Here is a 22,672-nt window from a genome sequence, read left to right on the forward strand (position 1 = left end):
CAATTGGGGGGCAGAGGGCATGGCTGAGCACTTCTGTCCCGCCCCCTAGGGAGGCAAAGCCCCTGCCAACTTTCTCCCAGGCCTCTTTGGTCATTTTCTTGGTTACCAGGTCCCTCCCCAACTGCAAGGGAGGCTGGGAAGGCAGGGACAGGACTGGTTCCGCCAAGGTTTCCCAGCCTCGGCACCGGCGATGTTGGGTCTGCCCCTCGCCCTGCAGGATGCGTGGAGCATCCCTGGCCCCTCCCCACTTGGTGCTGGCGGTGCTCCCCTCGTGTGAGCCGAAAACGTCCGCAGACCGCCCTAGGCAGCGTCGCCTGCAGCAGAGAGACCCTGGCTGAGCCCACTCAGGATGCGTTGCCTGGGCGGGGCTGTGACGGTTCCTTAGCAGGGAGAGGAAGTGTCTCACGGGCCCCCTGGGTGCTGTGTTCCTTCTCTCACCTGCGCCTCCCAGCAGCCTCCGAGGCAGGAAGTACGGTCCCCATTCTGCACACAGGAACAGGTTTGGAGAAGTGTGGGGGTGGTCTGGAGTCACTCAGCTGCCACGTGGCAGGGCCGGGGTCAGAGTGGGCCTACGACTGGCCCCTGCTCTCCTGAGCGCCAGGCCCAAGGCCTGCAGTGTGACCTGATCCCAGCGGGACTTCCTTGTGCCTCTGGGGTGGCACTGCCGAGCCCAGGCCTCCGGGACCGGCCCCACCAGGCGGCCAGGACAGCTCTGCCGGGTCGCCCAGGGGCTCGGGCACAGCCGTCCTCGGCCTTGGCACCGGCCTTGGTTCCAGAACAGCATCGCTGCACCCACACCAGGAAGAGGTCTTGGTTCCCCTGCGGTAGATCCCACAGGCACCCGGCAGGGGTCGAGCTGGCTGCTGCCTTGGAGAAGGGAGGCCAGAAACCCGGAAGGTGTGGCGTGCGGCGGCCGTCTCGTCTCGGCACCAGTGTCCCCGGGGGCCACTGGCTTCAGGCCCAGCTTCTGGTTCTGTGACCTGGGGAAAGGCACTTCACCCCCTCATTTCCCAAGGCACAGGGTCACTAAAGAGCCAGGGAGGTGCGGCGGGGGCAGGCTGCCTGTCCTCGTGTGGGTTACAGAATGCTGCTTCCTGGGCAGCACAGGCCTGCCCACCTGATTTCTCAGCCCTGGAAGGCTCAGGGGGCCCAGGGTAGGGCGGCACAGTGACCTCCCCTCTGCAGGAGAGAGGAACGCCCGCCTGCCTGCCCGGAGCTGCCTGCAGACGAGAGGAGGGGCACGGGTGCCCCCTCACCGGGCTGGCCTCGCATCTGCAGGCAGCTGGGGCAGGACGCACCTTCCCGCTCCTGCTTCCAGGTGTGTCTGAACAGCCTCTCGTGGCTGTTTGCAAGGGCCTGCCCCCCGAGGGTTCACCGAGGCTGGCCTGCCGCGTTGCCCACCCCCAGGCACAGTGGTCGGTTCAGAGTGAGCCTCGTTCTTGGGCTTTTGCAGGGGCGCTGTGGGGGAGCTTTCTTCCCAGTGTGGCTGCTGAGCGGAGGGAATGCGCCTGGGCTGGGGGAGGAATGTACACAGCGAGAACCTCTGAGAGGGACACCGAAGGCAACAAAGCCAGTAGCTGGAGAAACCACCAGAGCCAGGTGGACTGGGATACAGCCATGCCGACCTCCTTGGACACGGTTCCCGTTTTAACTTAGATTAGTCAAGTTAACTTGCGACCAAAGAGCTGGTGAAGGGGCTGGACACTTCTGGCTCTGCCTGCCCCACAGCGGCAGATGGGACGGCAAATCTTGTCACCCTGAGGCCCTGGCACTGGGATTCCTCTGACCACGGGCAGCAAGCACGGGGCTGCAGTCTCACTCCATCACTCACTAGAATAATAGCGATCTCGGGCACCTTTACCTCTGGGTCTCAATTTATTTACCTGTAAAATGGGGTGATAATATTTCTCAGTGGAGATGAGAATTCAGTGAAATAAGACTCATAAAGTGCTTGGCCTGGTGCCTGGCATGTGGGAAGAGCTTGATACAATATAGCCATTGTTTAATAACAAACGATAACAGTGAGTGTGGTGACAGCAACCACGAGTGCTAATAATAAAAGGAGCAGTCACAGTGGTAAACATGGTCATTACCAAGCTGTGACTCCAGCCTGCAGACTCGCCAGGCCCTGAGCTGGGAACACTCGCTTTCCCCAGACCCCCTGCTCGGTCTCTGGTGATGCTGCCGTTGCCAGAGTGGCACCAAGTCTGTGGCACCTCCTTTCTCCACAGGTGCCACCTTCCACACCTAACTGGAGGCCAGCTTGTCCGCCCTCCAGGCCAAGGACCCAGTGTGGTGGACTGCAGCAGGCCTGGGCGCCACACCGGGCTCTGAGCCTGCTCCCTCAGCACGGGCACCCCCAGGTGATGGGCCCTGCAGCGGGCAGCCGTCTGCTCCTGCCAGACCTCTGTCTCGGGAGCCACAAAGGTTGCCATGGTAGCATCAAAAATACAGGACGCTGCCCTGGCAGGGTGCTCAGTGGTTAGAGCATTGGCCCACACCAGTGTCGTGGGTTTGATGCCCAGTCAGGGGCATGTACCTGGGTTGTGGGGTCAATCCTTGCCCCGATCAGGGCACGTGTGGGATGCACCCAGTGTGTCCCTTACATCAGTGTTTCTCTCCCTCTTTCTCTCTTCAAAACCAATGGAAAAAAATATCCTTGGGTAAGGATTAACAACAACAAAAAAAGACAGGATGCCAGTTAAATTTGAATTTCAGAAAAACCAGTGAGCCCTGGCCGGTTTGGCTCAACAGTTAGAGTGTCAGCCTGCGGACCAGAGAGTCCCGGGTTCGAGTCTCACTAAGGGCATGTACCTTGGTTGCAGTTTGTCCCCGGCCCCAGTTGGGGTCCTGTGGGTGGCAACCACTCAGTGTGTCTCTCAGATCGATATTTCTCTCTCTTTTTTCCTTTACTCTCTCCCTCCTGCTCTATCTCAAGATAAATGCAAAAATGTCCTCGAGTGAAGATAAAAACAAAACAAAAAAAACAGTGATTTATTAGTATATCATACCCCAAATGTTACATTGACGTATTTCTACTAAAAAGTGAATTTGTTGTTTATCTACAATTCGTGTTTAATTTGGCAGCCTGTGTCTTACCTGGCACCAGGGAGCCTGTCCCCACCACCCTGGGGCCGTGTGGTTTCTCTGGGAGCCAGCTGGCCTCAGTGCATCAGTCTGACCAATTCAAGCAGCCTATCCAGCTGGCCACGCCGATGGGTTCAGGGGCTGGCCTGTGACCCAGTCAGAGACCAGTGAGAGCTGGCCTGGGGACGGGGGTGGCGGCGGAAGAGGTGGGCCCTCAGCTCTGCGCTCGGAGCTGGGCTGCACTAGCACTGCTCCGGGAAGCACACAGCAGGAGGCTTTGAGCTGCTCGGGCTTACGCCAGCTGGACCCTGGCTCTCCGTCTTACAACCCAAACAAGTAAGTTGGGTGGTAAGAAAAACGTCCTGAGGCTGCTGCTTCAGGGACAACTGGAAAGGGACTTTAAAGTCACCTGCTTGGGCCTCTCCTTGGCCAGGCCAGGCTCTCAAGCCAGCCTGGATGTCCTTCCGCCCCCCAAGGTACGTCCAGGCGCTTTGGCTCCATCAGATGAAGAACAAAGCTACACTCAGCGGTTTCTACTTTTATTTTCTGGAATAAAACATGTGCTACCTGGCAACCCCCTCCCCCCACCCGGCTCTTCCTGCTCTGCATGACCACTGCCCTCATCAGTCCCATCCACGGAAGCTAGCCAAGGCGGGGAGAAGGCCCGGATGCTGGGGACCTGCAGTGGTGTGCGACTGCTCACCCCTGGAGAGATGGTGACTGGCCAGGAGGGAAGTGGCCTGCCCCCAGGGGAGGGTGTTCTCAGGTCTGCAGCCTGGCTTAAGCCTGGCCGGTTGGGGGTGGGCAGAAACCAACTGAGTACACGGCCCCTACATTCGTACCAACACTGTGACCCTGTGGGGCCCCTGGCCTGGGACTGGCTAGGAGCTGCTGGCCTCTGCAGAGAGAGACTGGACTGGACACCTGTTGTCCCAGCCTCGTGGAGAGGGCCTGATGCAGTGAGGCCTTGGGCACAGTCCTTGGGCTGCCCAGGGTGGGCAGGGCAGGGTCTAGATGGGATCGCCCTCACTGTCAGACTCGATGACATCCAGCGGCTGCAGACGCAGGGAGTCATAGTTGGGGGGCGGGGTGCCCGGGATGGGCAGGGTCTGCTCATCGGGGTAGGCCCCGGGTTTGGGGCCATGGTTGGCTGTGTCAGGCTGGAAGGCAAAGTTGGTGTGAGCCTCCACCAGCTCGGCCACGGTGGGTGGTGGGCCTGCGTAGCGGGCCTGGGCCCGCCTCTGCCGCAGGCCCTTGAAGAAGGCCACCAGCCTGATGACAGTGATCCACAGGAAGTCGATGGCGATCTCCGCAAACTCGATGAGGCACAGTACCGAGCCCCCCATCCAGAAGCCAAATTGGCCACCCAGATTGGAGAGCAGCCAGACGATCTGTGGGGAGTAGTGAGCTGAGAGCGGGCAGGGGTGGGGCAGGCCTCAAGGACCTGCCTGGAGCCCACCTCCTGGCTCCGGGGAGCTGGGTTGTTGACTGGGCAGGGGGAAGGGTGACCATCTCAGCCCAGAGAAACCATGTGCTTTAGAGACCTTTTAATGCCTCTGTGGGGCCGGGGCCCTCCTGACCCTCGGGGTGCAGGGTGGAGGTGTCAGGAGCCCCCATACTCACGTTATTAGCTGCTGACTCCTCAATGGTACGGTAGTTGAATTCTTGGAAGTAGATGTTGAGCTTCACAATTCCCTTCCTGCAGGAGGCAGCAGGGACTGCAGCCTTTGCCCGAGACACACACGCGTGTGCGCGCGTGGCGGCCAACGGGCTGCCCCAGCCCTCCTCTGCTCTAGCTTCCCACAGGCCCACTCCCATGAGTGTGAAGTCCCTTCCTGGCTCCTTTGTGCCTCGGGCCACAAAGGGCATCTCTGCCCAGCACACATCCTGTGGGCCTGCTTCTGAACCAGCTTCCTAAGGGATACCTTGGCCCAAGACAGCCCCTGAGTGCTCCTCTCTCCAACCCCCAGGATGGCCCAGCCCATAGGCAGTAGACTCCACAGAGTCCTAAGCCCTGTGCCATCAGGAAGCCTGGGGCAGAGGAGGGTGGCAAGTGGGCTGCCCCCTCAAGCCTCATGGTCTTGAGAAAGGCTAAGCTCTCTCATGTCCAGGCTTCTGCCTGGACATTTTTGCTTCTTAGTTTTCTGAATAATTCTTACTCCTCCTTGGAGGGTTAGCTCAAGTGCCACCTCCCTATACAGACCTCTCTATCTCTCAGGCACATGGAGGCGGCTGGGACAGCTCATCACCATGATCTCTCGTCACATCTCTCTCCTCTTGACTCAGGTTTCCTGATATATGGGCCTTGTGTCTTTTTTGTGTTCAGTGTATGTTTGGATGGATGGATGAATGGATGGAGGATGGGTGAGGGGGTGGATGAGTGGAAGAATGAAAGGATGAATGGATAGATGGGTAGAAGATTGGAAGGATGGATGGATGGATGGATGGATGGATGGGTAGAAGACTGGAAGGATGGATGGATAGAAGGAAGGATGGGTAGAAGACTGGATGGATGGATGGATGGATGGATGGATGGATGGATGGAAGACTGGATGGATGGATGGATGGATGGATGGATGGAAGACTGGAAGGATGGATGGATAGATGGATGGATGGGTAGAAGACTGGATGGATGGATGGATGGATGGATGGATGGATGGATGGAAGACTGGAAGGATGGATGGATGGATGGATAGAAGACTGGATAAATGGATAGATGGGTGGGTGGATGGATGGATGGATGGATGGATGGATGGAAGACTGGAAGGATGGATGGATAGATGGATGGATGGGTAGAAGACTGGAAGGATGGATGGATGGATGGATGGATGGAAGACTGGAAGGATGGATGGATGGATGGATAGAAGACTGGATAAATGGATAGATGGGTGGGTGGATGGATGGATGGATGGATGGATGGATAGAAGACTGGAAGGAAGGAAGATTGGAAGGATGGAAGGATGGATGGATGGATGGATGGATGGATGGATGGATGGATGGAAGACTGGATAAATGGATAGATGGGTGGGTGGATGGATGGATGGATGGATGGATAGAAGACTGGGAGGATGGAAGGAAGGAAGGAAGGAAGGAAAGATGGAAGGAAGGAAGGAAGACTGGAAGGATGGAAGGATGGATGGATGGATGGATGGATGGATGGATGGATGGAAGACTGGATAGATGGATGGGTAGAAGACTGGACGGATGGATAATGAATGGATGGAAGGATGAATGATGGATGGATGTGTAATTGGGTATATGAACAGGTGACAGACGAAGGAACAGACTCTTCTTTAGGGAGTGGTAGACTGAGTCCCCTTGGCTGGCCTTTCTCTCCCTCCTCAAGGCCTGACCCTGGAGCTGACCAAGGTGTCTGAGGAGCTGCCCAATGTCCAAACTTCTCTCCAGAGGCGCTGGTTCCTGCCCTTCCCCAGCCCTGCCCAGAATCCAGGCTCACCTGCTCAAGGTGATATTGGTGCTTTGGTCCCGCTCCTGAGACAAGACATGGAAAATCCAGTCCTACAACCCAAGAAGACAGCTGAAAAAAAATGGCACCTATCCCATCCCTCCCAGCCATGGGCCCTGCTCCCTGTGTGAGGCAGACCACAGCCCTGCATCTTCCTGACGCCCCCCCACCTGGGGACCACGTGTTGGGACGGGGAGGAAAAGGAAGGTGAGGCTGCTGTTAGGGGAGAAGGCACCCAGTCTCCAGACTCTTCCCCGAGGCTCAGCCATCGTCTCCGGCCTCCGGCCCCTGCACCTGCTCTCCTCTGCCTGTCCTCCTCCCCAGCCCTGCCTGTGCTGGCTCAGCTCCATCACCTCTGTAGGGTCCTTTCCTGACCACCCTATCTAAAGAGGCTTCCCTCAGTTACTCCCTTATTGTCTGGTTTACTTGCTACCCATCACTACCCTACTTTGAAATGATCTTATTTCAAAGACTGTCTCTCCAACTATAAGGTAAGCACCATAAGGACAAAAGACTGTGTCTGTCTGGTTCACTGTTGTGTCCCCAGCACAGTGCTGGGGTGGGGGGAAAGGTCAGGGAAGGGGGATGGAGTAGGAGGAAGGGCACCCTCTCCAAAGCTCCAAGCAGCCTGCAGACCCAGACAGGCCCCAGACAGAGATGGGGCCAGGAGCTCGGCCACTCCAGGAGCACTGGCTCACCTCAGAGGCCTCCGAAGGCCAGTCGGCCATGGAGATGGTCATCTTGTACTGGGTGTCGCTGGAAGAGAGAAGGCAGCCCTTGCTGTGCGGCCCAGGCGCCCTCGCGGCCGCCGGCCCCGCCCGGCCCCGCCCAGCCCCGCCCGGCCCCGCCCAGCGCACTCACTTGCAGGACTCCTTGCACATTCGGATGCAGGTCTCCCTCTGGCCCAGGCTCCTGCGCAGCTCTGAGTAGCAGTAGACTGGGCAGGAGCAGGAGAGAGGTGGGCAGACTGAGCAGGCTGTCTAGGTGCTTTTCTCTGCCCCTTTGAGCCTCTGGCTGCCATCTGCCCTCCCGGCCCTGGGCCACTTAGGGTCTGTGACTGGGGGCAGTTGTCTCAATCCGAACTCCCCTGCCATGGAGAACCATTCGTCCCTGGCCCCCATCTCCAGCCACTCTGCCCCAGCCTGGCCTGGGGAGCCTCCCCCCAAACCTCCGCTCAGCTCAGTGAGACCAGGGCAGCTCTGCTTGTCATCCTCAGTCCGGAAGGGGCCGGGGTGACAGGGTTGTGCTGAAGGGCTGGGCATTTGGAAGGGATACAATTTCCCTCCCATTCCCACGTGTTGGTTGTAAGAGGTGGTGGGACTCTGCCGCTGACAGCATCCTGGCGTTGGGACCGGCCACAGGACACAGCTCAGTGTGAGCCCTGCAGGGCTCCTCTTCCTCCCGTGGCTCTGGTTCAAGGCCTTGGAGGTCACCTCCCTCTCCCCTTGCCCAGCACACCACAGAGAGGCCAGGGAGGCTGACCCACGTGGCCCCGTGCACACGCGCACACATACCAGTGTGCACACACAGGCCCTGGAAGCACAGGTCGGTGCATGAGCACATGCCCAGCCGGGCACCACGGTGTCGGCTCAGTTGCACATCAGAACACACAAGGACTTTCACACAGGTGGGAAACACGCATGCACCACACCTGGCTCATGCGTTTGGGGTGTTTTTGTGGCACACAGACAGCCCACAGACGCAGCCACATGTTAAGCGTACAAGTCATGGAGTCACGGTGTGGAGGGGAGCTGGCTCCCCCTGGGAGGGGTGCTGGGCGGGGAGGGGCAGTGAGCTGTGCAGGGGGCTGAGCAAGCCTGGGCACACCCCTGGGCCTTGCTGAGGGCACGAGCTGCACGCCTCCCTGGCGGTCAGGGCCCTTGTGGACTAGGGTGCCGGCGGCTGGGGCCCCACTCACCCCAGTCTGGGAAGTCGTGGCTGTTGCAGTATTTCTCCCCGTGGGGCAGCGGGTACAGATAGTGGCCACAGCTGCAGTTACGGATCATGTGGTCTTGGAAGCATGAGCGAATACAGGCCTGGGGTGGGACAGGAGGCCACAGACATGACCAGCGATGTCCACCGAGCCCCAGGGGAAGGGGCCTGGGGAACCTAATGCTCAGGCCCAGTGAGCTGGGGCGTCTGGGGAGGTGTCCCTGCAGCTGAGAAGCGGTGAGGTGGCCGAGCTGTGCCTCCTGTCCTTCCCTCTCCCTGTCCTTCCCAGAGGACTCAGGCCGCTCCCTGCGGATGGCCCCTGCCACCTCTCACAGTGAGGCCCTGGCTGCAGCAAGGGGTTTGAGGCCAGAGACAAAGAGGGACTTTCCTGGGACATTGATGAGGCGCTGACACACCCAGTCCTGTCCTCAATCGCAACAGCTACGTTCTAGGGTTGTTGTGCGGATCAGATGATGTCACGTATGTAAAGTACTTGGTAGGGTCTCCCTAGCACAGATAAACCTGCCACTCCTAGCACGTTAATTCACACTTACAATAAAGAGCATATATAATAATGAATAATTACTGTTAGTACATTATAACTCTGCGGGGGTACTGAAAGGATCAAATAAATGATGATGTAACACATGCAAACACTTAGCGGCTCATACGCACAAAGGTTCCTCTTAGGGGACCCCAGAGTGAAAGCCTTAGAACCCTGGGCATCCCCAAGGGCACACCTGCCAAGGGGGATGACAGGTGGGCGCGTTGGGCCCTGTGAGAACCCAGGGACTGGCTGGCTCCACGGCCCCAAGTGGTCACAGAAGTCCACACAGCCAGCCTTGTGGGACAGCTGTCCCAGGGATGTCAGCTCAGGCCAGGTGCCATGGAGGGCCCAGGGGCCCGAGGCCGCAGGCACGCTACCTGGATGGAGTAGGTCGTGTTGGGGTCCCTGTAGAGGTTGTGGACGGGGACGTCGGAGCCGTTGAGCGTGCACTGGCTGTAAGGCTTGCCCTTCCGCTGCAGCTTGTCCTGTGGCAGAGGGTTGGCGGGGCCCTGCTCAGCCTTAGGAAGCCCCCGCACGTGCCTCCCACTCAGCAGGTGGCTCTAGGGTTCTGCGAGGGGACGAGAGCAGGGCCCAGCGGTGCTCATCTTTCCCAGAGCTGGCTGCCCTGGGGGTCCGGCCAGAGGCCCGGCGGAGCGCACCGCAGGGACGGCCAGGGCTGGAGGGGCCAGGTCCCCCTCTCAGGCCACGGGTCGGAGCTAGGAGCTGGGCTTCCCCGGGGTTGCGGCCCTACCACCAGCACGCCGATGGATGTCTCTGTCCCCGGCAGGGCATAGATGCCCTCATCTTTGACGAAGGGGTACGACCTCTGCTCGTGAAGCAGCAGCCGGGCGCCCGCCGTGGACGTGAGGAAGGGCACGTAGTCCTCCTGGCCCAGGTCCAGGATCAGCTTCAGGCCTGCGGAGGGGCACCGAGGCTGCCTGAACTTGCTCCCATTAGTCCACGCCCCTCCATCCAGGGGACCTCCAGGGCCTGGCTGCAAGCTGGCTCCACCTCGGGAAAATCCAAGCTCCTTGTCTTCTCCCAGGCCCCTGTCCTCATCCCAACCACCGTCCTCTCTTCCCTGGCTCCTTATGCTCCCCCACCCATATGGCAGGTTGATCTAGGGGTGCAGTGGGACCCTACCTCGCCTTACATCCAACCCCTCTCAGCGCCTGGGCTCCTCCTGAGGCGAGGCCTGGGGAACACTGCTCACCCCCACCCAGGGGGCCCAGCTGTTCCTGCAGGTCTCAGCCAGCGCTTCCTCCAGGAGCCCCTGCCCACCCAGCTGGGTCTCAGGGCTCTGCCATGTCCTCTACCAGCTCCGGAATTTCCTTCCAAGAACCTGCCTCCTCTTGTGAATCTTTTTTTATGGACTGTCTTCATTCCCCCCTCAACCGGTCCCTCCTTGAGGGCGGAGACGCAAGGCTGCGTTTGTGGGGCTGCACGCTGAGTGCTGGGCTAAGTGGTCGCACATGCAGCCCCCCTGCTGCTCAGAAGACGCACGTGAGGTAGACACTGCTATCAGCGCCATCTCACAGATGCGGAGACCGAGGCGCAGAGAGCGAAGGGACTTGCCCAAGGTCACCCAGGGAGGAAACGGGTTGCTGAGATTCTAACCCAGGCAGCCGGCGCCTCCATCCTAACCCTCTGCCCACGTGAGGGAGTTGATGCGCACCTCTCTGGGACACGGCGCGGCCGGGTACAGAGCTGGTGAAGGGCGGTCAGCCCCCCCCCCCCCCCCCGAGGCCCCGACCACGGTCCTGAGGTCTGAACGACAACCCGCCTCTTGGAAGCTGGCTGGGAGGTGAGAGCCTGCGAGGGGAGGAGGGCTCTGCCCGGTGTGCCACTCCCAGGCCTGGGCGCAGGGCCTTCCCAGACACAGGCCTCCGGCAGCCTGTCACCGCCCCGCGCGTCCTCCTGTCCACCTGCTCCCTGTCCTGTCTGCTCTGGTCCTCTCTGGTGAACCGAGTCGGGCGCTGCCACGTGTCAGCTGGGTGGTGTTGGATGAGTTCCCCAAACTTCTCAAGATCCGGCCGCAGAGCGACGCCGCCTGCAGGCCCCGTGCCGCCCCGCCGTCCGCCACCCAGCGAGGTGTGCGCCTGGGCTGTGCGACCGCCTTCGAGGGCAGGCAGGCGCCGGGTCAGCCCTGGCCCGGGTCACCGCAGGGGAGCTCCGAGGCTGGTTCCGTCGGACCGAGGCTCAGCCGCTCTGAGTCCCCGCTTCGCTCACTAGCGGACGGAACCGCGGCGGCCACTAGGGACGGCTGAGCCCGCGGGAGGGAACCGCGGCGGCCTCGAGGGACGGCTGAGCCCGCGGCCCGCACGCGCCCGCCCCACACCCTGCCCTTCAGGGCGCCGGCGCCGCTCCCGGCCCCTCGAGCTGGGGCAGAGCCTCGCGGTCCTGGCCCAGGAGGAACCAAGACTCACCGAACTCGACGCCGGGGTTGGCCGAAGGGAGCGCTTTCTCCGTCATGCCCCAGTTGAAGGTGTAGCAGTTGCCGCAATCAGGGTGGAAGAGGGGCGTGAAGTTCCTGGAGGGAACGCACAGCTGGGGGCAGGGCCGGGCCGGCTGCCTCCCGACCGACCGACCAACCGACGGGCTGCCCGGGCCCGGGGAGGGCCAGAGGCCGAACCTCCCGACCGGCTGCCCCGTGTCCCGGAGAGGGTGAGGGGCCGAACCTCCCAACCGGCTGCCCGGGACCCGGAGACGGTCAGAGGCCGAACCTCCCGACCGGCTGTCCGGGGCTGGAGAGGGTGAGGGGCCGAACCTCCCGACCGGCTGCCCGGGGCCCGGAGAGGGTCAGAGGCCGAACCTCCCGACCGGCTGTCCGGGGCCGGAGAGGGTGAGGGGCCGAACCTCCCGACGGGCTGCCCCGTGTCCCGAGAGGGCCAGAGGCCGAACCTCCCGACCGGCTGCCCGGGGCCGGAGAGGGCGAGGGGCACCAGGCGCTGTCCATCCGGGTGCCTGAGCACACGCTGGAGACCCCCAGACCCCCTGGCCAAGGGGCAGAAGGGAGACTCTGGGGTCGGCCCAGGCTCTCCAGCTTAGCCAGGGATCACAGAAAAGAGGTTTCTTCTATGTTGTCATCTGTTTCATCCACAGGGTCCTGCAAGCCATGTAGTAGGTTAAACTGTGGCCTCTGAAGGTATGTTTGCGTCCTAAGGCCAGGGACCTGTGACGGGACCCTATTTGGAGGGACTCTTTGCAGATGTGACTAAGGACCCTGAGGTGAGGTCAGCCTGGAGGACCGGTGGACTCTGTCCAACCCCACTGTCCCGACAGGAGCCGGCCAGGAGCTGCAGAGGAGACAGGCCCGTGAAGGGGAGGCAGAGGCTGCGGCCACAAGCCCAGCAACGCTGGGGCCCAAGAAGCCGGGAGAGGCAGGAAGGGGCCTCCCCAGAGCCCCTGGAGGGAGCGCCGCCCTGTGACACCTTGATTTCGGACCCTGGCCTCCTCCATAGAAGTAAGTTTCTGTTGTTGAAGCCACTGTCTCTGGCACAATCTACAGAGGTGGACTGGCCAACCTTGGAAATTCAGATGAAGAGGGAGGTGGCCTGAGACAGAGGGCGGGGGTGGGGTGGGGGGTGTTGAGAATCAGGAGAGGGTTCAAGCAAGGGCTGAGGACAGACCACAGCGAAATGAGGCATGAAAATGACCCTCACAGGTCTGTGCCATGTCATCAAAGTGCTTCCTAAGGAAAGAGTTCGACGAGACCTGTTTCCACCCAGATGCGTGTAGAAGCAGACAGGATAATGTAGTTCCAAAGAATTTTGCTACAAAAAATTTTTTGACATGGAACATTTCAAACATATAAAAGCACAGAGACAAAGCTTATCACCAGCTTCAACAGCCATCGCCCCTCGCCAGGCATGTTTCATCTCTACCTACCCCCACTGAACCTTTCATGGTATTCTGGAATGAATCTCAGACATCATAATTTTGTTTGTAAACATCTCATATGGATCTCTAAATGAAAGCACTTAAAAACAATGCTGCTACCATGTTACAAATAACTAACAAAAATGCCATCATATTATTATTATTTTTTTCCTTTGTTGATTTTAGAGAGAGAGGAAGGGAGAAGGAGAGAGATAGAAACACTGATGAGAGAGAACATCGACTGACCGCCTCCTGCATGCCCCCCACTAGGGACTGGGTCATGTGTCCTGACCAGGAATCGAACCAGCGACCTCTTGGTACATGGGTTGATGCTCAACCACTGCGCCACATGGCTGGACGCCTTCATATTATTACCCAGGTCAAAGATCCAGTTGTCTCAGACATATCAATTTTGTTTTTACAGTTTATTTATTTAAATTGAGATCCAAATGATGTTAACATGTGATTGGCTGATATGTCTTTTAAGTGTCCCTTTCTCTTTAAAAAAAAAAGTCTTTATTGATTTTAGAGAGGGATGAAGGGAGAGGTAGAGAGAGCTAGAACATTGATGACAGAGAGAAACATCGATCGGTTGCCTCCTGCATGCCCCACACTGGGGATCGAGCCCACAACCCAGGCAAGTGCCCTGACCGGGAATTGAACTGGGACCTCTCAGTCCATGGGATGACGCTCAACCACTGAGCCACACAGCCAGGGCTTTTAAATCTTCCAATCTTTTCTTGCAGTGTAGCTATAAAAGTAGCTCCGGTGAGACCCAGCCAACAATGAAGAGGGAGTGAAACAGGCGGGGACCGCGGTCCGCCCCTGAGGGGTGAGTGGCGCTGGCAGCGTGCAGGTGTCTGGCTGGAGGAGCGCAGGCGGCCGAGCAAGCGGCCTTGCCGAGACCTGCAGCCAGAGCAGGGCAGCGTCTGCCGCCACCACTGACCACAGATGGAACAGGCTCAGTCTCCCCGGGAAGTCCGTCTGCAAGCCCCGGACCGTGGGGACCCCGGAGATAAACGCCTGTGCCAGAAGGAGAGGGAGGTGCCCTCCAGACGAAGTGACTGGGAAGACTTGGGTACCATCGGCGTGTGGACTGGAACTGGACCCTGACTCAAAGCAGCAAGCAAACAGAGTAGGACATTTATGAGGGTGAACACGCCGAAACACTTGATGCTATTGAGGAATTATTGATGATTTGCTTTTTTCAGATGGGATAATAGTATTGTGGTTCTGTTTAAAAAACAAAAAGGGCAAGCTCGGCCAATGTGGCTCAGTGGATGGAGCGCCGTTCCATGGACTGAGAGGTCCGGGTTCGATTCCCGGTCAGGGCACAGGCCCAGGTTGCAGGCTCGATCCCCAGTAGGGGGCGTGCAGGAGGCAACCAGTTGTTTCTCTCTCACATCGATGTTTCTATCTCTCCCTTTTTCTCTCTCTAAAAAAAAATCAATAAAAACATATTTAGAAAATAAGTCTTTGTTACAGATCCATCCTGAACTCTCACCTGAGCTCACCCCATTCTGTTCTGTCTACGCCACGTCCTCCCTAGAATGTACAGCCAGCTTTAAAAATGTCTCTGGCCCTGGCTGGTTTGGCTCAGCGGCTAGAGCGTTAGCCCGTGGTCCAGGGAGACCGGGGTTTGGTTCCCACTAAGGGCACGTACCCTGGTTGGAGTTTGTCCCCGGCCTCAGTTGGGGTTGTGTGGGGTCGAAGCCAGTCGATGTGTTTCTCTCACATGGATGTTTCTTTCTCTCCCTCTCTCCCTCTTGCTCTATCTGAAGATGAATGCAAAAATGTCCTCAGGTGAAGATAAAAAAAAAAATGTCTCTGGATGCTTTCCTATTGTCTCTCTTATTCTGTTAAAAACAGGAAGGGCTGGGTTGGGTGCACCCCATGCACACACACATGGCCCAAAGCACAGGGTTGTCCTCTAAGCCTCGCACCCCACACACATTCCCACTGCCCGCCCGAGAGCGTGCACGGAGCCTGCCCAGCTCCCACGCGGAATGGCTTGCTCACAGCTGCCTCCTTCCGACGGAAGCCCAGTGAGGACGACGGGGTTGCGTCTTCTCAGCAGAGGCAGAACTTAGAGTCTGAAAGCCCAGGCCTGGGAGCAAGCCAGCCTGAACTCAAGTTCTGGCTGTCACGAACCAGCTGGAGAGCCAGGGGAGTCACCTACAGCCCAGGGGTGTGACCGCACCCACCCACAGGACTGCGGGGAGGTGGGACGCCCGCTCAGTGCTCTCCTCGGAGCCCGACACAGGCGGCAGGCACTCAGCAAATATTTAATGTTATAAATTGCAATATGTGGTGAGGTGTCCACAGAGATGAGCTTGAAGTGTCGACACCTCATTCCCCTGGGAGTGGGCGGGGTGGGCCAGGGGGGCTTCTCGGAGGTGAGGCCTGAGCTGAGACTTGAAGGGTGAGGGAGGTCGCTGACCTGGGAGTGGAGAGGGTACCCCGAGCAGGGAGCAGCCTAGGCAAAGGCTTGGAGGGAAGGGATCGCTTTGGGCGGGCACTGTGGCGTCTGCCTCTTGTGTGGGTTCAGGGCTGTGGCCACAGGAAAGGAACGGAGCGGAGCCAGCCAGCTACAGCCGGGCACTGCTCTGGAGGGACAGACCCGCCCCAGGGGCGCGGGGACACAGTGTTCCCAACTCACTGTCTCCAATGTCAGCCCAGGAGGCTGACCAGGGTGTGGCCAGATCCTCTCCTGCCTAGGGCTACCCTCTGGGTCTCCCTGTACCCACTTGCCAACTATTTGCTTGTTGATAATGCTCTTTACCCAGGGAACTGCTCCTAGTACTGGCCGCCTCCAGCTGCAAAAGCAGGTGTTGCCCTCCCAAACCTTTCCTGGGCCAGGGGCCAGGCATACAGAGACCCACAGGCCTCCAGGGCAGGCCAGGACAGAGAGAACCCTAGCACGAAGCAGTATAAGAACAGCGGTGCTGTGTGGTGGGGTCAGGGCAGGCTTCCCAGGGCAGAAACGGGCTAGCCAATCATGTCGTAGCGGCAGCAGTAGTAACAATAACAGTAATAAAAATACTGATAATGATTACCTATGCGTAGGTCTTGGTTTCTAAATACCACTCTCCACTGAAAGGAACCAGGGGTCCTAGGAGCAGAGGCTGATTCTAGGCCCAGGACACCTTGGCGTGCCAGGAAGTAAGGAGCACTAAAAAATAAATAACTACGTGCACACATGCACGAGGACATGTCAGAGGGACTGGACAAGGTTCTGTGGATGAAAAGGGTTTCTGTAATAAATCGGACAAGTCCCGTGATGCAGTCACCTCACAGGGGATCTGAGCAGACATTCCTAGCCGGGCGGGTCACAGTGGGCGGTCCTGCCCCAGGCCTGTCACTTCTTGTTGTTTTTATCCTCACCCAAGGGCATTTTCCCATTGTTTGTTCAGATGGAGTGGGAGGGAGGGAGGGAGGGAGAGAGAAACCTTGACGTGAAAGGGACACATCGAGTGGTCCGCACGACCCAACCAGAGCTGGGGACAAACTGCAACCGAGGTACGTGCCCTTAGTGGGAACTGAACCCGGGTCTCTCTGGACCGCAGGCCGACGCTCTAACCGCTGAGCCAAGCCGGCCAGGACTAGGCCTGTAACTTCCTTAGTGAAAGGTTGATCTTTGCCTTGACAAGTCCTGCCCATTGCTCCTGTGTGCCCAGGTGAGCACACCTGTGAAATGCCAGCGCGACCCTCTTCCAGACCCTGGGAGGCCACGGGAGGGAGCACAGCATCGCCAGTACCTGCACCTGACCCCTCCGTCCTCACGCAGTCTCATTACGTCACCTTCCCGCCTTAATTCCAAATGTGCACAGTAAACTGCAAGATCATTTGGGATCGTCCCGGCATTGTGGTCAGTTTAGCTCAAATAAACTCATAAAAATTCGCTTCAGGTTTGGACGTACTTACAGTGACACGCCCAGGGCGGAGGGGGAGGATCTGATTGGAGGATGAAGTGGTCTGGGCGGAGACCCGTGAGGAGCAGGTGCCCAGCGGAGAGCAGGCAAACCTGCCCCGCACGAGGCCCCCGGAGCAGCTGGACTGTGCTGCCCCCCCACACGGGCACACCACTGGCACCTTGGCCCAGGGCGGAAGGCCAGCCCCACAGGTCCCCTGACTGATGTGGGGGGGAGGGCCCTCGCCTCTGGGTCTTCTTCTCCAGGCCGTCTTATCTGAGCAGACCCCTGGAGGCCTTCGGTGAACGCCTGGCGGCCTCTGAATGGGCTCAGTCCCCAGCAAGGGGTGGGGAGCCCGCTGCAGCCCGGACAGACTGAGGAGACGCGGGCTGCACGCAGTGTGGCCTCGGCTGGGATTCGGGGACAGCAAAGGGGCACCCGGAAAATCGATGGAATCCGAGCACAGTGTTGCATTTAGTTAATGGCCATGGTCAGTGCTGGTTTCTTAGCTGTGACTGTCGCCATGGTGACGTGTGGTAACAGAGGAGACTGGGCGAGGAGGATGAGGAGACCGTCTACCATGTTTGCAGCTCTCCTATAAATCTCAACTGAGCCCTGGCCGGTTTGGCTCAGAGGTTAGAGCGTCGGCCTGCAGTCCAGAGAGACCGGGGTTCGGTCCCGCTAAGGACATGTACCTCGGTTGCAGTTTGTCCCCGGCCCTGGTTGGTTGTGTGGGTGGCAGCCACTCGATGTGTCCCTTTCACATCGATGTTTCTCTCTCTCTCTCTCCCTCCCACTCTATCTGAACAAAAAATGGAAAAATGTCCAAGAGTGAAATAAAGAAATAAATAAATCTCAACTGATCCCACAGGGGAAAGGGGGCTTTAACAATGCTCCTATGATTCTCACCATGCGCCTCCAGGGCACAGGGAGCTGGAGCAGGAGCGGGGCAGGCCCGCGGGGAGGGCGGGCGCCCCGGCACCCTCACCTGTAGCTGCAGGGCTCGGCCCCGAACAGGCAGGCCAGGACCAGCTGCTCGCCTGGGTAGCCCATCTTCACCAGCTCCTGGGCCGGCACCTGTGAGAAGATGTTGGTGGCCTGCAGCGTGTACCACTCCGTCACGGCCTGAGTGGCGCTGGTGAAGTTTCGGAAGGTGCACACGGTCCCGTTGAGGCAGCACTGCGGAGACCAGGAGGGATTCCTGTGAGTGCCGGCGGCTGGCAGGGCCCAGACTGCCCAGGCACAGGCTGAGAGCTCGGCCAGCTGCCCCGGCCCTGGCTGCACCCTGGCCGGGCTGCCGGCTGGGCAGTGAGCCATGTTTACGCCCACGCTCACACGTGCTCAGGGGCTGCGTGGTCACAGGACTCACATAGCTCCAACCCCACAGGTAGCCTTAAGCATGAGCGCACACACACACGAATACCCTTATGTGCACATACATATGCACACATGCACAAACACATACAGAGACACATGCCTGTTTTCGGACATCCCAGCCACATGATGCCATGGTCACAGCTATGCGTATACATACCAGGCTCCCCCCAGCCCATGACCTGCACGCGCACCTGTGGCTCCGCACTCAGCTCACGTGAGCACACGTGCAGATGGACACACTCACAGCTCCGACTCCCTGACCCTTTTCCAGTGCCCTCCCGATGGTCAGAGGCAGCTGCCCGGAAGCCTTGTGAACCGCGGACTCCAGACCCGCCTCCCCTCCTCTGGGCCTTGGGCCCTGTCAGCGGAGCCTGCCAGGGGTGCAGGGCCGTCCGCTGGCCGCGGCTGGCCCACCACCAAGTCCAGCTCACCACCAGAACCCTCGCGGCCCTGGGCCGCTGGTCGGGGCCTCGGTCCTCCACTCGCCCTCCTCTCACAGTGCGCCGTCCTTCTGCAGCCAGGAGGCCGGAGCGGCTCCTCCTCTGAGACGGCCTGGCCGGGCCGGCAGGTGGGGAGGCACTGTCCTGGGGGTGCGGGAGGCCTCCCTGTCTCCCCGTAGGCAGATGGTGATAACCCAGCACTCGTCCCCAGACTCTGTTTTCACTTCAATGTGTGGGCTCACTCAATCTCACAGCACCCACCCCACCGTCCTGGGGGACCAGAGGCCCCGAGAGGCTAATAAGGTGCGGCAACAGCAGACCCTCTCCCCACTGTACATGCACACGCACACACACTCACACACATGTATGACACACACAAGCACGCACAGCACACACACGTGCATGCGCACACACAGCACACACATGTATGCATATATGCATGCACACACATACATCATGTACACACAGTGCAGTACACACATGCACACACATGTACGCACATGTGCACACATATAGCACACACATGCATGCGTGCACACACACAGGGCCTGCCCTGAGAGTGGTGCAGCCACCAGGGACACGCCTCACTTGCTTTACTGATGGGGACACGGGTACAGGCAGCCAGAAAGTAGTTGGGCCCTGGGTTCGAGCTGGCAGCGGGACCCTGAAAGCCTCAAGCTCTGTGCAGGTGAGCGTGGAGATGTGGGCGGTGCTGACCATGTGGTGCCCGGGAGGCAGTGGCCTCTCTCTGGGGAGAGTATGGCCCCTGCCCGGGTCCCCAGCCAGGCTGATTGTCAGCATCACCAGGGAGCTGGTTAACGTTACAGACCCCTGGGCTCTGGCACAGGACTGCCCTCAGGTTCTGCAGGCGCAGGGCCCCGGAATCTGTACAGGCACAGAGCCTGCACCCTGGGCACCGACAGGCGCACCCAGTCTGTGCAGCTGAGCTCCGGCACTGACTGCGGTGCGCTGTGGTTTCTCACCGGCCCCATGTTTCTGTCCCCGTCTTCTGATGAAAAGACTTAATCCGTCCTTCAGGGACTCCCCTCCCCCCTCGCTCAATGCATGTGGTCCGACAGAGGCTGACAGGACCCCTAGTTTCAGGGCACATGACCCCAGGACGGGCCAACCATGAGAGCCCATCCTTCAGCCACAGTGATTGGGTTAGGGGTGAGCATGTGACCTGATGATCAGGCCCAGGACTTTTGCTGTGGTCACTGGGAAAGAGGAGCTTTCTCGGGGGGTGCGGGGCCGGGGGTGTGTGTCTGCACTGCAAGGCCCTCTGTGTGGAGCGAGCCAACCAGAGAGTGTCACCTGAGAAAGTACAGATGATGAATTATAGAATTGTACACTTGAAACTGATATAATTGTTTTTTTAAATCCTCACCTGAGGATATTTTCCCATTTATCTTCAGATAGAGTGGGAGGGAGGAGGAGGAGGAGAGAGAGAGAGAAACATCAATGTGAGAGAGACACATTGATTGGTTGCCTCCCAAATGACCCCGACCAGAGCCGGGGACCAAACTGCAAGTGAGGTATGTGCCCTTGGTCCATGGGCCGATGCTCTAACTGCTGAGCCAAACTGGTCAGGACAAAACCTATATGATTTTATTAACCAATGTAACCCCAATAAATTCAACAACAAAAAGTGGTGAACCTAGATAGAGAGAAATAACCCCTATGACAGCATCTGAACGCCTGCATCCAACCACACCTAAACTCAATGTACTCGCAGACTTTTAGTATGTGAGCCAATGAATTCCCTCTTTTGCTTAAGCTACTTTGAGCTGGGTCACTAGTATCCAAAAATGTCTTGACTAACACACTATTTCTTTCTCTTTTTTAAAAAGCAAGTGGGAGTGTCTGTCTTTTTTTTTTTCTTTTGATTGATTTCATAGAGAGAGGAAGGAAGAGGGAGAGAGAGACAGAAACATTGATGAGAGAGAACATCGATTGGCCACCTCCTGCATGCCCCCCAGTGGGGATCAGGTCCACACCTGGGCATGAGCCCTGACCAGGAATCGAACCAACGACCTCTTGGTGCAGGGGTTGACGCTCAACCACTGAGCCACACCAGCTGGGCCCAGCTATTTCTATGTTTAAAGTAGCTCAACAAACATGTAAAACCGGCCCTGGCTCCTGCCTGCCTTTCCCCTAGCAAGACCAGGTCGTTAAAGAAAAGCCACTCCCTCGGCCTCACGGGGAGGGCTGACTAGCGGACCTGTGCCTGGGGCCCACTTACCAGCCTCATGGCTACTTTGCACTCCAGGGCGTTGCAGGTCCTTCCTGGTGCTGGGCTGCTGCTTGCCGAGTCATTGTGATGGTCTGCAAAGAGGTCGAGGACCACCGGGTGGTGGGGGTTCCGCTCATCTATAAGGACCAGGGGTGTATGGTTCCAGAGGGTGAAGTTCAGGGCCTCGGTGGCATTAGCACGAGTTGGCTCTGAAGCCACGATCCTCTCCAGGACGGCTTCCATCAGTTGATCCAGGTCCTTTAGCAAATGCCTGACTTTAGAATACCTGGGTGGGGAGAGGACTGGTCAGGGGGTAAGGCCAGCTGAGAAACAGAGCCACTGCAGCCCGGGACCCCTCGGACCCCAGCACAGCTGCCACCATGTGTGAGAAGAAGGCCCTGCCCAAGCACCACCTCCCTACCCACCCACCCATGTGTCCACGTGTCCACCTACCCACTCACTCATTCATTCACCGAGATTTAATGAGCACCTACGATGTGCCAGGCACTGCAGTGAGAACGGAGGCTGTGGGAGCTGCTGTGAGGTCCCGAGCTCACCCACTGATGAGGGCAGAGCTGAGCCTGAGTCTGGATTGGTGGCTTCAGGGGGCGTGCTGTCTGTGCACGGGAGGCAGGGTGTCTGCTGCCTTCCTCCCGGGAGGGGAGAGGAAGCACAGGGAGGCGAGGAGGCCTGTGACCCTGAGGTCCTAGTTTTCCAGCAGTGATTCTGGGAACAGGAGCTCGTTTCAGGAGGGAGAAGGCAGACTGTGGGCTGAGCATCTCAGCCCTTGGAGGTTCTATACTGGAGATGGTGATCAGTTAGTCTGGCAGCAACATGTCCATACCAGGAGGTGTCCCCACCAGGCCCTGTGTGGGGGCCCAGGCCCTCTACCCCAGACACTCCATACCCTACACCAGACTATGGTCACCGGTATATGTGAGCGCTGGCTGGAGGGCTTCCTGCAGGAGACACGATTAAACCCTGGACACAGGCCCAAGTTCTGGTACAGAAGTGTACAGAAGCCAGTGCTGACATCATCCTCGGACACTGACATCAGCCTGCCCCTGACCATCAAACCAGCCACCTGTGTGTACACAGGAAGAGGAGGACCGGGAAGGTGGCGAGCTATTGCGACGAGGGAGGCTATTATTGCCCAGATGTGCACAGCTGCTGTCGAGCTTGGTGGGTCACTGAATGGGCTCTGGGTTCAAATCCTAACATTGCACTTAATATCTGTGTGGCCTTGGGCAAGTAAGCCTCTCTGAGGCTCTGTCCTCTTATCTACAAAATCAGGGGGTTCAAATATTTACCATAGGAGGCTGTTGGGAGGCTTCAGTGAGGTGATGCTTATAAAGCACTTGGAACAGTGCCTGGACAGAGTGCTGTTTTACTATCATTATTAAGGGTTCTCTTGCGTAGCTGCAAGGGCCCACCCAATCAGGCAGAAGACCTATTACTAAAAAAAAGGAATTTTCTGATAACTGAAAATGTAAACTGGAAGTATGAATTCCCTTCTAGGCCCTTCTTGTGGACAAGAATGTTTTCTGACTCAGCCACGCTGATCCTTCTTTCAATTCTTTGAATGCACCAAGCTCTGCCTCACCCCAGGACCTTTGCACATGCTGTGCCCTCCGCTTAGAGTACTCTCTTCATCCCTGACTGGCTAGCTAACTTGTACTCATTCTCTGGGGCATTTTTCCATGACTGACCCACTGCCTGTCCTTAATCCTGACTAGGTTGGGTCTCCTTGTGTGTCCCCTTCATAGGCCTTGCTATCAAGTGGTTAAATGGTGGTAGGTC

At 58.4% G+C, this 22,672-nt stretch overlaps 1 protein-coding gene across 1 annotated transcript in view; it reads right to left on the minus strand.

Annotated features, from left to right (window-relative positions):
* Positions 1 to 3,675: 3,675 nt before the first annotated feature.
* SCNN1B (sodium channel epithelial 1 subunit beta) overlaps positions 3,676 to 22,672 on the minus strand; it is a 53,727-nt gene continuing 34,730 nt past the window's right edge. Inside the window, exons 5-15 of the mRNA XM_036279332.1 lie at positions 20,882 to 21,158; positions 17,811 to 18,001; positions 11,459 to 11,562; positions 9,784 to 9,947; positions 9,410 to 9,517; positions 8,472 to 8,589; positions 7,415 to 7,490; positions 7,252 to 7,309; positions 6,545 to 6,606; positions 4,711 to 4,786; positions 3,676 to 4,478 (exon numbers count right to left, since the gene is read on the minus strand). Of these exons, the coding sequence (XP_036135225.1) occupies positions 4,098 to 4,478; positions 4,711 to 4,786; positions 6,545 to 6,606; positions 7,252 to 7,309; positions 7,415 to 7,490; positions 8,472 to 8,589; positions 9,410 to 9,517; positions 9,784 to 9,947; positions 11,459 to 11,562; positions 17,811 to 18,001; positions 20,882 to 21,158 (1,615 nt within the window). The 3' untranslated portion in view covers positions 3,676 to 4,097. The remainder of the gene's footprint in view (positions 4,479 to 4,710; positions 4,787 to 6,544; positions 6,607 to 7,251; positions 7,310 to 7,414; positions 7,491 to 8,471; positions 8,590 to 9,409; positions 9,518 to 9,783; positions 9,948 to 11,458; positions 11,563 to 17,810; positions 18,002 to 20,881; positions 21,159 to 22,672) is intronic.

The sequence above is a fragment of the Molossus molossus genome, unplaced genomic scaffold (genome assembly GCF_014108415.1).
Source record: "Molossus molossus isolate mMolMol1 unplaced genomic scaffold, mMolMol1.p scaffold_m16_p_3, whole genome shotgun sequence".
In the NCBI taxonomy this organism is placed as follows: domain Eukaryota; kingdom Metazoa; phylum Chordata; class Mammalia; order Chiroptera; family Molossidae; genus Molossus; species Molossus molossus.